The sequence below is a fragment of the Leptonychotes weddellii genome, unplaced genomic scaffold (assembly GCF_054177405.1).
Source record: "Leptonychotes weddellii isolate Sample4059 unplaced genomic scaffold, ASM5417740v2 HiC_scaffold_2315, whole genome shotgun sequence".
NCBI classification, from domain to species: Eukaryota; Metazoa; Chordata; class Mammalia; order Carnivora; family Phocidae; genus Leptonychotes; species Leptonychotes weddellii.
Genome location: NW_027820866.1, coordinates 1 through 13527, shown reverse-complemented (window position 1 = coordinate 13527; position 13527 = coordinate 1). Strand labels below are relative to the sequence as shown.

The 13527-nt window shown below is 38.7% G+C and overlaps 1 protein-coding gene across 1 annotated transcript; it reads right to left on the bottom strand.

The window, feature by feature from the left end:
* Positions 1-1568: 1568 nt before the first annotated feature.
* LOC145718832 (complement C5-like) lies at positions 1569-11563 on the bottom strand (the record flags this gene model as incomplete). The annotated part of the gene is made up of 6 exons (XM_081810348.1): positions 11446-11563; positions 8921-9035; positions 7132-7258; positions 4808-4923; positions 3045-3230; positions 1569-1772 (listed from the first exon to the last, which is right to left on the bottom strand). Coding segments are annotated over exons 1-6 (837 nt in total), but the record flags the coding sequence as incomplete, so codon positions are not given.
* Between the last annotated feature and the right edge of the window lie 1964 nt (positions 11564-13527).

Genomic DNA, 13527 nt, shown 5'->3' with positions numbered 1-13527 from the left:
TTGTGGAACATAAGGAATAGCATGGAGGACATTAGGAGAAGGAAGGGAAAAATGAAAGGGGGAAATCGGAGGGGGAGACGAACCAGGAGAGACTATGGACTCCGAGAAAGAAACTGAGGGTTTTAGAGGGGAGGGGGGTGGGGGGATGGGTTAGCCTGGTGATGGGTATTAAGGAGGGCACGTACTGCATGGAGCACTGGGTGTTATACGAAAACAATGAATTGTGGATCACTACATCAAAAACTAATGATGTACTGTATGGTGACTAACATAACATAAAAAAATAAAAATAAAAATAAAATGCAAAAAAAAAAAATAACCAACAAACTCTTTGCTTCAGGATGGAGCTTAGAGCTGGAGTAGAAATTATATGAAAGATAAAGAAAGTTAACAAGCATGGGCCCACTTTATGTTAGAAACTTTTATGTTCACTTAATTCCTTTCTTTCTCACAAGAACCAGGATAGGAATATTACCACCATTGTGCAGATAGATAAAGGGACTGGGGCTCAGGAATTAACTAAATGTCATACTGATTTTAGCTCAAAATCACATAACTAGGAAATCAGAGAGCTAAGATTTCACCCCAAATCTGCTTAAGTCATCACACTGCCACTAAAATCTCTTTCGTTTTATTGATTAAAAAAAAAATAGATGAGTAAGTGGAGTGCATCTTATTTGGGAATTAAGTTTTAAAGCCAGAGATTAGGTTCTAAACTGGAGGCACATGGTTAAAAAAAAAGCTTACAAATCATCTGAAGCCAAAATGTCTTCAAAGATCCCTTAAATTGTCCTTGGAGAGCAGGACTGCATATGTGGTTTTGGTACACAGTCCCTACACAGGTCCCATAATTCTTCATCAGTCGCTATGATCTGTGTTCCTCATTTCTTTTTTAATTTCTTTCTCAAAAATGTTGAAAAAGCCATCACCACCTGTTTGGCCTGGCCATCAGAATAACACGTCCCATTTCTTTGAAAATTGTCAGGGTTTTTCCCACCTTCTGTCCTAAGGTTCTACCCACAGGCTTGATTGACCACCTTTGTTTAATATAAGTGACATAATAGGAATGCTGCTAAACTACAGAATTGGAGTAGGTATCGTATGACTCAACTCTTAAGAGCAGGATTTGGAGCCCCCTTTTATGCCAATGAAATGCACATACTTGAAATAGGTCTAGGCATGTATCTTTGGCCATGAACTAGGGCAGAGGTAATGTGAGAACTTAATCAGGCTCTCTCTCTGGAATAATCAGGCACTCTTTGGTGAAAAGCGTATCAGACAAGGAGTCAGAGGTTCCCGTTCAAATAGAAATCTTCCTCTTCCTAGCTAAGTGACCACGGCAAACCTCTTAACCTCCCTGTTCCTCAGTTTCATCATCTAGGAAATGGTCATGAAAATCATGGCCCATCTCAAAGGTTTTTGAAAAACTGATTACCAAATTTGATTATGTTCTTGAAAGTGCTTTGTAAAAACAAATGTAAGGGATCATTCTCATGTTCCTCTGTTAATAAAGAGAGATGTCCAGGTAGGGGAATAGACAGATGTAAATTTATCATTACTGTACTTACCAAGTAATTATAGTGAGTTATTTTCTCAATATATGGACTTCTGGGGGTAACAATAATATTCAGATATTCTCCCACAAGCAAAGGTTTATAGTTTTCAATCCAGTCAATATAAAGGTAACTTTGGCTGAGAGATGAATATGCTGTTGCTTGGTAATCTTTGCTGGCCTGATTTTCTTCTGGAAGATCTGGGTCATCAGTCCTGACCTGAAAAGAAAAAATTCAAAAGAGACATGTGGACTGTGATGAAATATTTTCTGTGAAAAAATATGTTTTAAATTTCTTTCTTTGCTTTATAAATTTCTAAATTTCACAACACCAAATGCTAAAGGAAAAAAAGACTCCATTACTCCAATGTTTGTACAGCTGTGGTATCAAGTAACAAAGACTATGGACAATAATTGGAATAATATGGAATTATGAGCTATGGTGGGAAAGTCTGGTGAAGTGAAGAGGGAAAGATGCTACTGGAACAAATATTAGCACTCTTCCTGAAATGTCATGGCAATCTGAGGACTCTTCTTCCTATGGGTTGGCAGGGTAAGAGAAGGGTATCAGTGGGAAGGTCTTGAGGACTGGGGACAAGAGTTGTAAATGAACATCACACAGACTCTCTGGTCCAGTTTCAGTGTGAAGTGGTGGCACAAGAGATGCACCTATAAATACGGAATGGGGCAGAGATGGTATCATGGCAGCAATATCCACTTTTGACAGCAAAGGGGCTGTTAGCTCATGCTCTGGAGTGAGATAGGCATTGGTTTGCATCCCAGGGCTGCCGTTTATTAACTATGGATAAGTTATTTAATCACAAGAGAGGTTAGAAGCCCCCCCTTCCTCAGCTGCAAAATGGCAAAGAGAATATTCTCTAACTCATGGAGCTGACTAACTGGGTATTAAATGTGTTCTACATAAAGCTCTTAGCATTTCATAAGTGCTCAGTAGATGACAGTGAATGCGTACATGCTGCAGTCATTGATGTGCATTATTCATTTATTCATTTTTTATTTGGGATTGGGAACTTAAGCATTATTTGCTAGGAGAGAAGCCTATTAACTGAGCTCGAAGGTGAAGTGGTTTATGCAGCTAGGAAAAAGGGAAGCTTCCATGTTTGACCTTTTTGTGTCCCTGAAAAAAGATAAAAGGTGGGAGTGAAGGAGAGAATATTTCTACCACTGACTTTCACTACTGAAAGAAGCTATTCTGAAGCTTCTAGATTCTAATATAGTCTTACTAATATAAAAGAAAATAATTAATTCCCAAATAAAAAATGATAGACTTATCTTCCTCAAGGACCATTCAATGGATTAGCATATTGCCTCTGGTTCTTATGGTGGGGTTTTCCCCCTTTGGATGTGAAATTGTGGATCTATTCTCTGGACTCATGTTTAAAATCTGCCGCATCTGTTCTGCACACTAGCCAAAACACACAGTCAAAAGCACACACTGTCCTAGAAAATTCAACAGGAGAATTCAGCTCACGTTAAACTCCAGCACCGTTGCTCCAGATGGAAGATTAATCACAAATGAAGCTACTCCATCACCGGAACGTGTTACACTTTTCTTTGACTCCAAGTCAGACGTCTCTTGGTTTACATCAACCGTGTGTGCACTCAGGGTCACCGGGACCCCTCCTACCAATTGATCCAGCGAATCCTTAACCTGCACCTGTTTGTCAGAATAGTCCAAAATAGCTCGTCACTACTTTTTAAAAGCAGAACAATTCTGAAATAATTTTTCTTCCTCCCCACAAAAATATAAATTATTCATGTTTACTTCAGTAAAGAGAAGCATGTTCTTAGATTATAGGAAGGTTCTATTTAGTTATTTAGTTATGTCATTTTCGAATGCATTCCCTGTACATCAAGCAGACTCAGGACATAAATATCATTCTACTAAGTCCATTAAGTAGATGTGATAAGGTCTTCTGCTACCTAACTTCTGTGATTCTTCAGTGCGTTTAGAACTGGATAAAGGAGAAAATGAGGCAATCACTTCTGGGAGTAATTCTCTTAGACATGACAAATAATACATTCATATTTTTTTCTCTTAACCTTTACCTCTCACTGCCATGCATGTGGTCATACATAATTTCCACAAAGATATGCTTTATGTTATTTTATTTTTATATGTGATAGAAAATATACAAAAGATTTTAAAATAATATAGATATATTCAATATAATAGTATTATATTTATGGTATTTTTTATATATTATATATTATCTATAATATACCATAAATTATCACACATATCCTATAATAACATATATTATAATATACTTATATGTATGAAAGAAGCTACAAGCATATCCAAAGGTTACTTTAGCTTGGCAAATCTTTTTCTCTTAAAAGCCAGTGATCACTTAAGCCACTCTCTTAAGACAGTGAGTATTAAGTACATTTTAACTATACCAAATTTGATTTTTAAAAGCAACACATTTTAAGAATAAAAAAATAAAACCCTATGTTCTAGCTTTCTAAGTTAAAGACAAGGAACAAAAATTTCCATCTTAAAAATATAATATGTATTACATATAACGAAATATATAACACTAAATAAAATAGAATTAGAAAGTCAAATGAACGTATTAACACTGTATTATCAGCATTTTAAAAAGGAAAAGTGGAAGGAGGAGAGAAAATATTAAAAGGGAAGGAAGAAGAAGAAAAAAAACCCAAAAAACAGAGAACAGAGAGAATAGAGAGGCAAGGACCAAAAGAGCCAAAATGGAAAGAATGGAGAATGGTACAGAGAGAGAACATGAGACAAGAGTTATGGCAAGGACCACAGGGGCAGACAGAAAAGCACAGAAATGCAAACGGAGATGACACAGGAAGTAAAAAATAGTGAGAGAATGGGGTTTTACTTTCAAGGAATGATATTCCTATTTTAAGGATTTTGGAGAACATGCCACCAAATAATTTTAAATGTTAGCATTTTTTAAACTACACGCTTATGGTGTTTTATTTACATATAATTAAATGCAATGCTTTTTAAGGGAGTGCCTAACACAGTCTACCTTCCTAAATACTGACACTCGTTCTGAGGGTTGAAATTGCTCCCGAGGCTGAAGCTGACCTGCAGTCTCCTACCCCCCTCCTCATCTCTAGGAGGGGCAGGTTTTGCAGATGAGTTTTCTCTGTGATTCCCTTCTCCAGCACCCCTCCCCTGTTTGCCACCCTCATGCTTTCTGTAAACAGAAAAAGACAACCATATTTATCAATTTTCTCTCTTTCATCTACCTTGACAGAATATGGAATCCCAGGCTTCAAGAAAAGAGGAGTAGCAACCAAATTCAGTTTGTAGGGAGAGAGGACATATCTGATGCCAGGAATTTCCGCCTCTTCAGAAAATCCACCTAAAGAAATGACATGCATCAAATTGAGGGCTATACCGCTCGGTATGGGGATCTAGCTTACCTGAGTACGTCTCCACAGACTCATTCACTCACTGGCTCCATTCCTGCATTCATTCATCAGGAGTAAGTTGGGCATGGGTCTTGATTCCAAGGGACAGTGCAGAGAAAAGTTTACACCTCAGGTGTTTCCAAAGCCTTGCATCCAAGGCTTGTGTATAGAGTCGCCCCTTGTAGAAGGAGACTATAGGGTTGGACTGAGGAGGACTGTGAGGAAGGGACACCACTTTTTGTCAGTGACCTGAGTTTCAGTTGAATATGTACAAGGGATGATGGAAAGAAGGAAAGGACTAGACACTAAGTTTATAGGGGTTCACAGGGATATGGAGAGAAATGGAGAAGACATAGAAAGAGTGCTTGAGGTAAAAGGAGCCCTGAGAGTCCACCGGTAGGAGCCCAATAACATACAAAGCTCCAGTATCCTTAAACTCCTTTCCAGTATTCATCCCTAACACACCTATACATATCCTATACTTCAGCCAACTGGATAATCAACTGGGTAATCTCAAAGATCAAGTCTTGCCTTCCACCCTTGGTACATCCCCTCTATAGAGGGTGTCCCATTTCACCCCCATCTACCATCCCTGCCTCAAAACCTACTTATCCTTCAAGATTGATCATCTTCAGGATATTGTCTGTGGTTGCTCAATAGTCACCTAGGAGCTTACCTTCCTCTGGAGATCAGTAGCATTAAGTACTTTGCTTATTGAGCACAAATAGAATTCCTGCTTATAACAAAATTCTTTGTTTCCCTGTCTTACAGCTGATGCTAGTGGTAAGCCACTTGAGTGTTGGGATTATACATCATTCATATTTGCAAGCCTGTATGTTTAGCAACACTCTGAAAATCTCATAAATATTGTTTAATGGTATTTATTTGAAATAAATTGAGAAAAAGTAAAAGTAAAAAAGAAACATTAAAGTCATGTCAAAAATAATACCCTGGGCAAGGAGTATCATTCTCTAATATCTATTGATCATCTGATATATACAAGGAACTCAACAACTGAATAATTATCTCAATACTTCATTCTACTACTCTTGAAGGACAAATTTAAAGAGGTGGAAGGGGCATTAGGGATCATATGGTCTAATTCCCATGTTATTAAAAAAAAAGGACTAGTGTGGTTAAATTATTTGTTCAAGTTAGTTTAAGGATTCAATATAAACCTGAAAATATAAAGAACATCAGTAATCAAGATACCAGAAGTAAGACAAATTGACCTAATTTGGAGTAATAATTAATGACTATTAAAAACCACTAGAATGTGTTGAGAGCATTAGATAAGATTTTAAGGATGCTAAGAAAGTAGTAGGTAGGTAGGTAGGTAGGTAGGAGGAGGAGGAGGAGGGGGAGGAAGAAGAAGAAGAAGAAGGAAGAGGAGGAGGAGGAGGAGAAGAGGAGGAGAAGGAGAAGGGGAAGAGGAGGAAGAAGGGGAAGAAAGGGGGGAGGAGGAGGATGAAGAAGATGAGGAAGAAGGGGAGGAGGAAGGAGGGCGGAAGGAAGAAAGAGGAGGAGGAGGGAGGATAGGAAGAAGAAGAAAGAGAAAAGGAGGTAGAGGAGAAGGGGGAGGAGGGGGCCTAACACTTATATGGTTCTCACTATGTGACATGTACTGTTTTAAGTACTTTGCATATGTTGACTCTCCAATCCTCACCACAGCCCTATGAGGTATATGCTATTATTGTACCCATTTTAGAAACATTACCTCCAATTTTATAGAATTCCTGAATATTACAGCTGAAAGGGGCTTTAGGAGGTATTTAGTTCAACTCCATCATTGTACAGATAAGGAGACTAAATGCAGTATCTTTCATTTGCATAGTACTTTATCAAACATTTTTACATATATAATCTCATTTTGATTTTTATTCTTACCAGGTAAGAACACTGGGGTGCTAGATGTTCAAGCCAGATATCAGGATATCAATATCAATTAGGCAGATGCTATCCCATTTTGCACTTGGGGTGATAAGAGAACAAATGACTAGAGTGTGGGAGAGCTCTATTCTAATCTGTTTTTAATGATATGAAAAGTAAAATTTAACTAAGAAAGAAAATAAAATACAAAAGAATTACAGAAATTATTTAAACTTTTAATATGCTGTCTAAATATTATTCAAGAGAAAGTTAAAAAAAAAAAAACTTACCTGTAGACTCTATGACTGTTACACCAATGTAAAGGTACTTGTTGTTTAAATCTTCCAGACTGTCATAGGACAGTTCTTTAATTGCCGTTTCAGAGTTAAATGTGATTTGAGCAATTCCGTTTATCAACTTTTAAAAGCAGAAAATGAAAGAAGTATTTCAGAGAAGAACTTAACAGAGAAAAATTAACAAAATCTGCCTTTACTAGCTTCTGAATAGAAGGCAACTATTAGAGGAATGGTTTATTGTCATCAGTAGGGTGAATGATTAAGTCTACAAATAAGCCCAGAATGTTATTTTCTACCTTATGGATATAGATGTATAGGAAGAGTCATAAACATTACGTGGTTCAACAGGACTTTTTTGCACTAGCTGACAAAGATTCCTTCTCCCGATCTTTGAGTCATCGTCCATCTTCTGGGCCTGCTTTCCAGCTTACTTTTGCTCCAGAGAGTTTGTTGGGTTTTATGCTATTTAATTTGTACCTCACTGCTTACATATTGAAACACTAATTTTAAAAACACACAATGGATAGAGGGAGATGGAGTTAAGTCATATTTTTTAATTATTAACCACAATAGTAAAATAGATTTTTGCCTTATTTTTTCTTCTAAAATTGAGTAGCTTGAGGCCAGAGATTTTTGTCTTGTTTACCTTCAAATCTCAGTGTCTAGCATAGAATCTTACATTAAAAAGAGGTGTCCGCTTTATATCTTTTTTTAATTTTTTTTTGTCTGCTTTATATCTTGAATAAATAAAACTCTTTGGAAAAGCATAGGCTAATTAACTGATGATACAAACCACACGGATATGCAAGAGTGAGCAGAATGACAGGAGTCCTTATCATCTGAGGTATAATGTCAAGAACACTGAACAAGGAAAAGGGGATCAGGGCTCAAATTTGAGCTCCGGCAACCACTAGCCCTTAACTGTGGACAAATAACTTCCCAGTGAATTCATTCACTCACAGATATTTATAGAGAACCTACTCTTTGCCAGGACTCAGGTTGGCTCTGGGCATATAACAGGAACAATTCAGACCCACAGAGAGTTTGGTGTAGAGAATGATAAATAAATAAACCACAGCAATAAAGAAGGGTTTCTCAATGTCAGCACTATTGACATTTTGGACAGGGGAATTTTTTGCTGCTGGGAGCTGCTCAGTGCACTGCAGGAGTTTGGCGCATCCTGGCCTCTATTTACTAAATGCCAGTGGCACCCTCCTTCCCTGTTGTGACAACCACAAATGTTCCTGGACATTGCTAAATGTCCCCTTGGTTGTAAACAACGTCTCTGGTTGAGAACCACTGTAATAAAGTATGAAACATACTCCACTAAGGGAGGCTCAAGGCCTAAGGGAGTACCTGGCAGGGGCAGCCAACCTAGTTTACAGGAGTCAGGGAGACTTCCCAGAGAAAGGGAGTTAACACTGAGACATTAAGAAGGAATTAGCCAGGCATCAAAGAAGCAGAAGGGACAAAGGGAAAGAACATTCCCAGGTAGACGGGGAAGCACTGCAAACACCTGGAGGCAAGAGAGACTAGTGTAAGTTCCAGGAACTGGAGTGACCAGCACCAGGGAGAGGAAATGGGGTGCAAGATAGGCTGGCGAGGGAAGCTGTCACGGACAGTGGACTTTATCCTGAGGACCAGGAGAAGCCAAGAGAGCATTTTAGCTTTGATTCCCACACCTATGTAAAATGAGGGGTTGGACTAGATGATTTGGAAGTGACTTTTCTTCAGCCTTCCTGATGTGTCTTTAGGTACAAGTGAACCCATCTTAACATCTTACCATTTTGTTTTGCAATGCTTTTTGCATCATTTCTTTTTGATCATCTTTTAAGTCGTCTCTTATTCCAAAAGTGATATAAACTTCAGCCTCGGTGACAACTTTATTATAAAAATATCTGCCAAACAATAATACCATAAAATTGTTTTGCTAACATGGTTACAATAAAATTCAGATCCAATGTAACAATTTAAAATTACGTAAAGCACCTGATACACTTTCATGTGTCTTCCATCCACTATTACATTTCATCCTCATAAAGCTATAAAAATAAAACCAAAGTGCAGATTTTTATTACTCTGTGCGAGATGAAAAAACGGATCTTGAGGAGATCAAAAGGTCTCAGGTCCAGGACTAGGATATACTGCTTCCTTGATGATTTTGATATCAGTGGGGCTCAGTTCCCTATTTTCTTTTACATCTTTAAAAGCAGCATGCCCAATCTCATTGTAATATAAGTTCTTTTTTAACATTCTAACTACATATTTCCTTTTTAGTCTGGAATTAAAATGAGGCTAAAGGAAATTTGCTGCATAGCAAATAACACTATAGCAAGAGCTAACCTTCCTTATCCATAGTCTGAACAAAGTGTCTCCATTAAAAGAAGTCAGTTTCTAGAATTCTCTGTCAAATGAGCCTTTGTGTTGGTTTACGCTATGTAACACTCCATCTTAGGAATAAATGCTAATAAGAAAGGCGGTATAGGGTAGTATTGAGGGCTTGAATTCTGAAACCAGACAGGCCATGCAACTTACTAGCTGTGTGATCTTGGGCAAATAACTTAATGTTTATGTACCTCTGTTTTTGTATTTGTCATATGGAGATAGAAATAGTATCTGCCTCACAGAGATTTCATAAAGATTAAGTGAGCTAATATATAGAGTACTTAGAGAAATGCCCAACACATACAGTTATATAAATTGGTTATTGTTACTAATTACTACATTGTATTGTCATTTTTATTTTTATTTTTTTAAGATTTTATTTATTTATTCGAGAGAAAGAGAGTGAGAGAGAGAGAGAGAGCATGAGAGGGGGGAGGGTCAGAGGGAGAACCAGACTCCCCACTGAGCAGGGAGCCCGATGCGGGGACTCAATCCTGGGATTCCAGGATCATGACCTGAGCTGAAGGCAGCCACTTAACTGATTGAGCCACCCAGGCGCCCTATATTGTCATTTTTAAATGACCTGAGTTTTCTTGCAAAACTAATGGCAATTCTCCGCCGTCCCGTAAATCCACCACTTTTGTAGCTCCTTGCAGATGAAAGGTATGAAGGGAATCTATTTCCTTTGGGCTTGTCTTATAACTTGCTTTGGACAAAAGAATGTAGTAGAAGTCATGGTGAACCAGTCCTAAGCTCAGGTCTCAAGAGGACTTCCATTCTGCCACATTCTTTCTGTGGGCATTGCTGCTACTACAGGCTAATCTGCTGGATGATGAGAGATGCACAAAGTCCAACAGTCTTTGTCGCTTTAGTCAACTGCCAGACATGTGAATAAGACCTCCCTAGACCAGTCAGCCCCCAGGTGACCTGCCAACTGATTACAGGCACACAGGTGAGCTCAGCTGACATTCAGCCTGGCCCAGATCAGCGAAATTGCCAGCTGTCTTGTAAATGGTTGTGGTTTTAAAGCATTGGGTCTTGAAGTAGTCATGTAGCATTAGCTGGTTGATTAAGCCATTAAAAAATGACAAGAAGGGCGCCTGGGTGGCTCAGTTGGTTAAGTGACTGCCTTCGGCTCAGGTCATGATCCTGGAGTCCCAGGATCGAGTCCTGCATCGGGCTCCCTGCTCGGCGGGGAGCCTGCTTCTCCCTCTGACCCTCCCCCCTCTCATGTGCTCTCTGTCTCTCTCATTCTGTCTCAAATAAATAAATAAAATCTTTAAAAAAAAAATGACAAGAAGTGGGGCGCCTGGGTGGCTCAGTCGGTTGAGCATCTGCCTTGGCTCAGGTCGTGGTCCCAGGGTCCTGGGATCAAGACCCGCATCGGGCTCCCTGCTCCACACGGAGCCTGCTTCTCCCTCTGCCACTCCCCCTGCTTGTGTTCCCTCTCTCTCTTTGTCTCTCTGTCAAATAAATAAATAATATTTTTTAAAAAATGACAAGAAGTAAAGGCTTCATATCTCAGTCCCAATATCCTAAGTCATGCTGGTTCCTAAACATACACATTGAACTTAAAACTTTAGGATTTTTTTGCTTTTGAGTAACCAAAAAAGCTAAAATCAGAATCAGTGAAAACTGGAATGAGTAAATAAACTATAGGCCTGATGTCTCCTCAATCAGTCAATCCCAAAGTCATAGAAAACACTTCCATTAAATCACAGATCACAACAATATATGTGTGTTTAGGTCAACACATTGTACACTTTAAACTTGCACAATGTTACATGTCAATGATATCTCAATAAAGTGGGGGAAAATCACACTTCTCACTTGAGCAACTATCACCAACAAGACTTGGCTCTTGATTTAGCTGGATAACCTGAAAAAAAAAAAAAAAGAAAAAAAAGAAAAGAAACTTTTTACCTTGCTTTTATAGTAATTTCAAAATCATTGAAGTCCTTATAGCCAATGAAATTCTTTTCTGGTTCTATTGAGACTGAAAAATGTGGCATCACTGAAAATAAAAACAAAGAGGTGATTTTACCATTTAAGTTAGAGTAGCCTTCTTTCTGGTATAGTTGGACAAGCTGTAACATCAACACAACATCCACCTTTTCATCGTCAAGATCATCATCATCATTGTCAACAATATCCGTGGGGCACCTGTCACTCTACCAGTCAGTGGTCTCTCCAGCTTTATGTACCAGAAGCACTTTGCTTCTACTTCGACTATAGCACTTATTATAGGCAATTGCTTATTTCCTTCACTGGAGTATGGGCTCCTTGAAAACAGAAAAGACTATACTCTATGTATCTTTGTATCTCTCCCCCTCCCACCCTTTTCATGAGTCTTAAACATAGTACACACTCAATGAAGGTTTATTAAATTGAAAATAGAAAATGGGGGTGCCTGAGTGGCTGAGTCATTAAGCGTCTGCCTTCGGCTCAGGTCATGATCCCAGGGTCCTGGGATCGAGCCCCGCATCGGGCTCCCTGCTCGGCAGGAAGCCTGCTTCTCCCTCTCCCACTCCCCCTGCTTGTGTTTCCTCTCTGGCTGTGTCTCTCTCTGTCAAATGAATAAAATCTTTAAAAAAAAAAAATAGAAAATGAAAACTCTTGCTCATTTAAGAGTTCCCTCTTATTTCTCGTAGATAAAACCCATCTGGTCTCCAAATTCCAACATAAAACTCTGACTTTAGTCAAGAAGAGAAAGCTTACAATTAGCTAAAAGAAAGACCACCTATGCAAAATTTAAAATTAGGGCATAAAGGAAGGCGTTCTCCCTCTCTCTCATTGATTGCCCAAGAGAAAATCATTTCACCTGTCAAAATGGCACTGCCTTCTCTTTAGACTAACTAAGACCATGTACCAGGGCTCATGAACTCTAATTCTATTAACCAGCACAACCATTAATAGAAAATTGGGTAACAAGTGGCCCTGATATTCTGGATAAAGATTGACACATAAATATAAGTGAGATAGTTGGCTTCAGATATGGCTCATATTTTCTAGATAGAGAAGTCTAAAAGAGGAATGCACTTTGTTGCTCTAGGCTGCATTCCTATGTTACCAAAGATGAAGGCAGGTGTGTTCTCTCTATGGTATGAGGTGGAGGAAAACATTTCATCCCTTCGTCTAGTACCTACTTGCTATACAGCAGGCACACTCCTATTAATGGGGATATCCCAGTGAACAGAAAGGCACAAATCCTGTCCTTACTGAACTCACAGTCAAGCAGAGAAGACAGCGATAAGCAAATAATTACCCAGATAAACACCTACACCACAGTTATGAAAACCAATATATAAGTATAGGGAATCCTTCTCAGGAAAGGGAAGTTAAGAAAAGATTTGCTGAATAAATGGCTTTTCAGCTGAGACTTGAAAGATGAGTAGGAGCTGGCTAGGTAATCAGGGAGGGAAAAGTATTCTAGGCAGATGGAACATCATATCCAAAGTCACCACTGCTGGAGGGAAGGGGATGAATGGTATAAAATGAGGCTCGAGAGGAGGAAGGTGGGGGCCAGCTCAAAATTAGGATTTTGATTTTCATTAGCAAAGGAAGGAGGAACTATTGGGAACTTTTCAAAAGTGAAATAACATGATGAGATTTGCATTTCAAGATTTTGGCCAATACCAAGTGAAAATAGCTTGGAAGAAGAGATAGCAATTAGGAGGCTTTTGCAGTAGTCCAGGAGGGAGCCTGGTGATGAATTGATGAGGGTGGCCACAGATAGTAAGAGGTGGATGAATTCTAGATATACACAGGAAGCAGTAAAAATACTTGGAGGAAGGAAGATCAGTTAGGATTATAGGTTATTGAGAGCCCAAAATCTTTTTTTTTTTTTTCGAATCTGTATATAATTATTTTATTTTATTTTTTTTTATTCTTATGTTAATCCCCATACATTACATCATTAGTTCTAGATGAAGTGTTCCATGATTCCTTGTTCGTGCACGACACCCAGTGCTCCATGCAGAACGTGCCCTCCTCAATACCCACCAC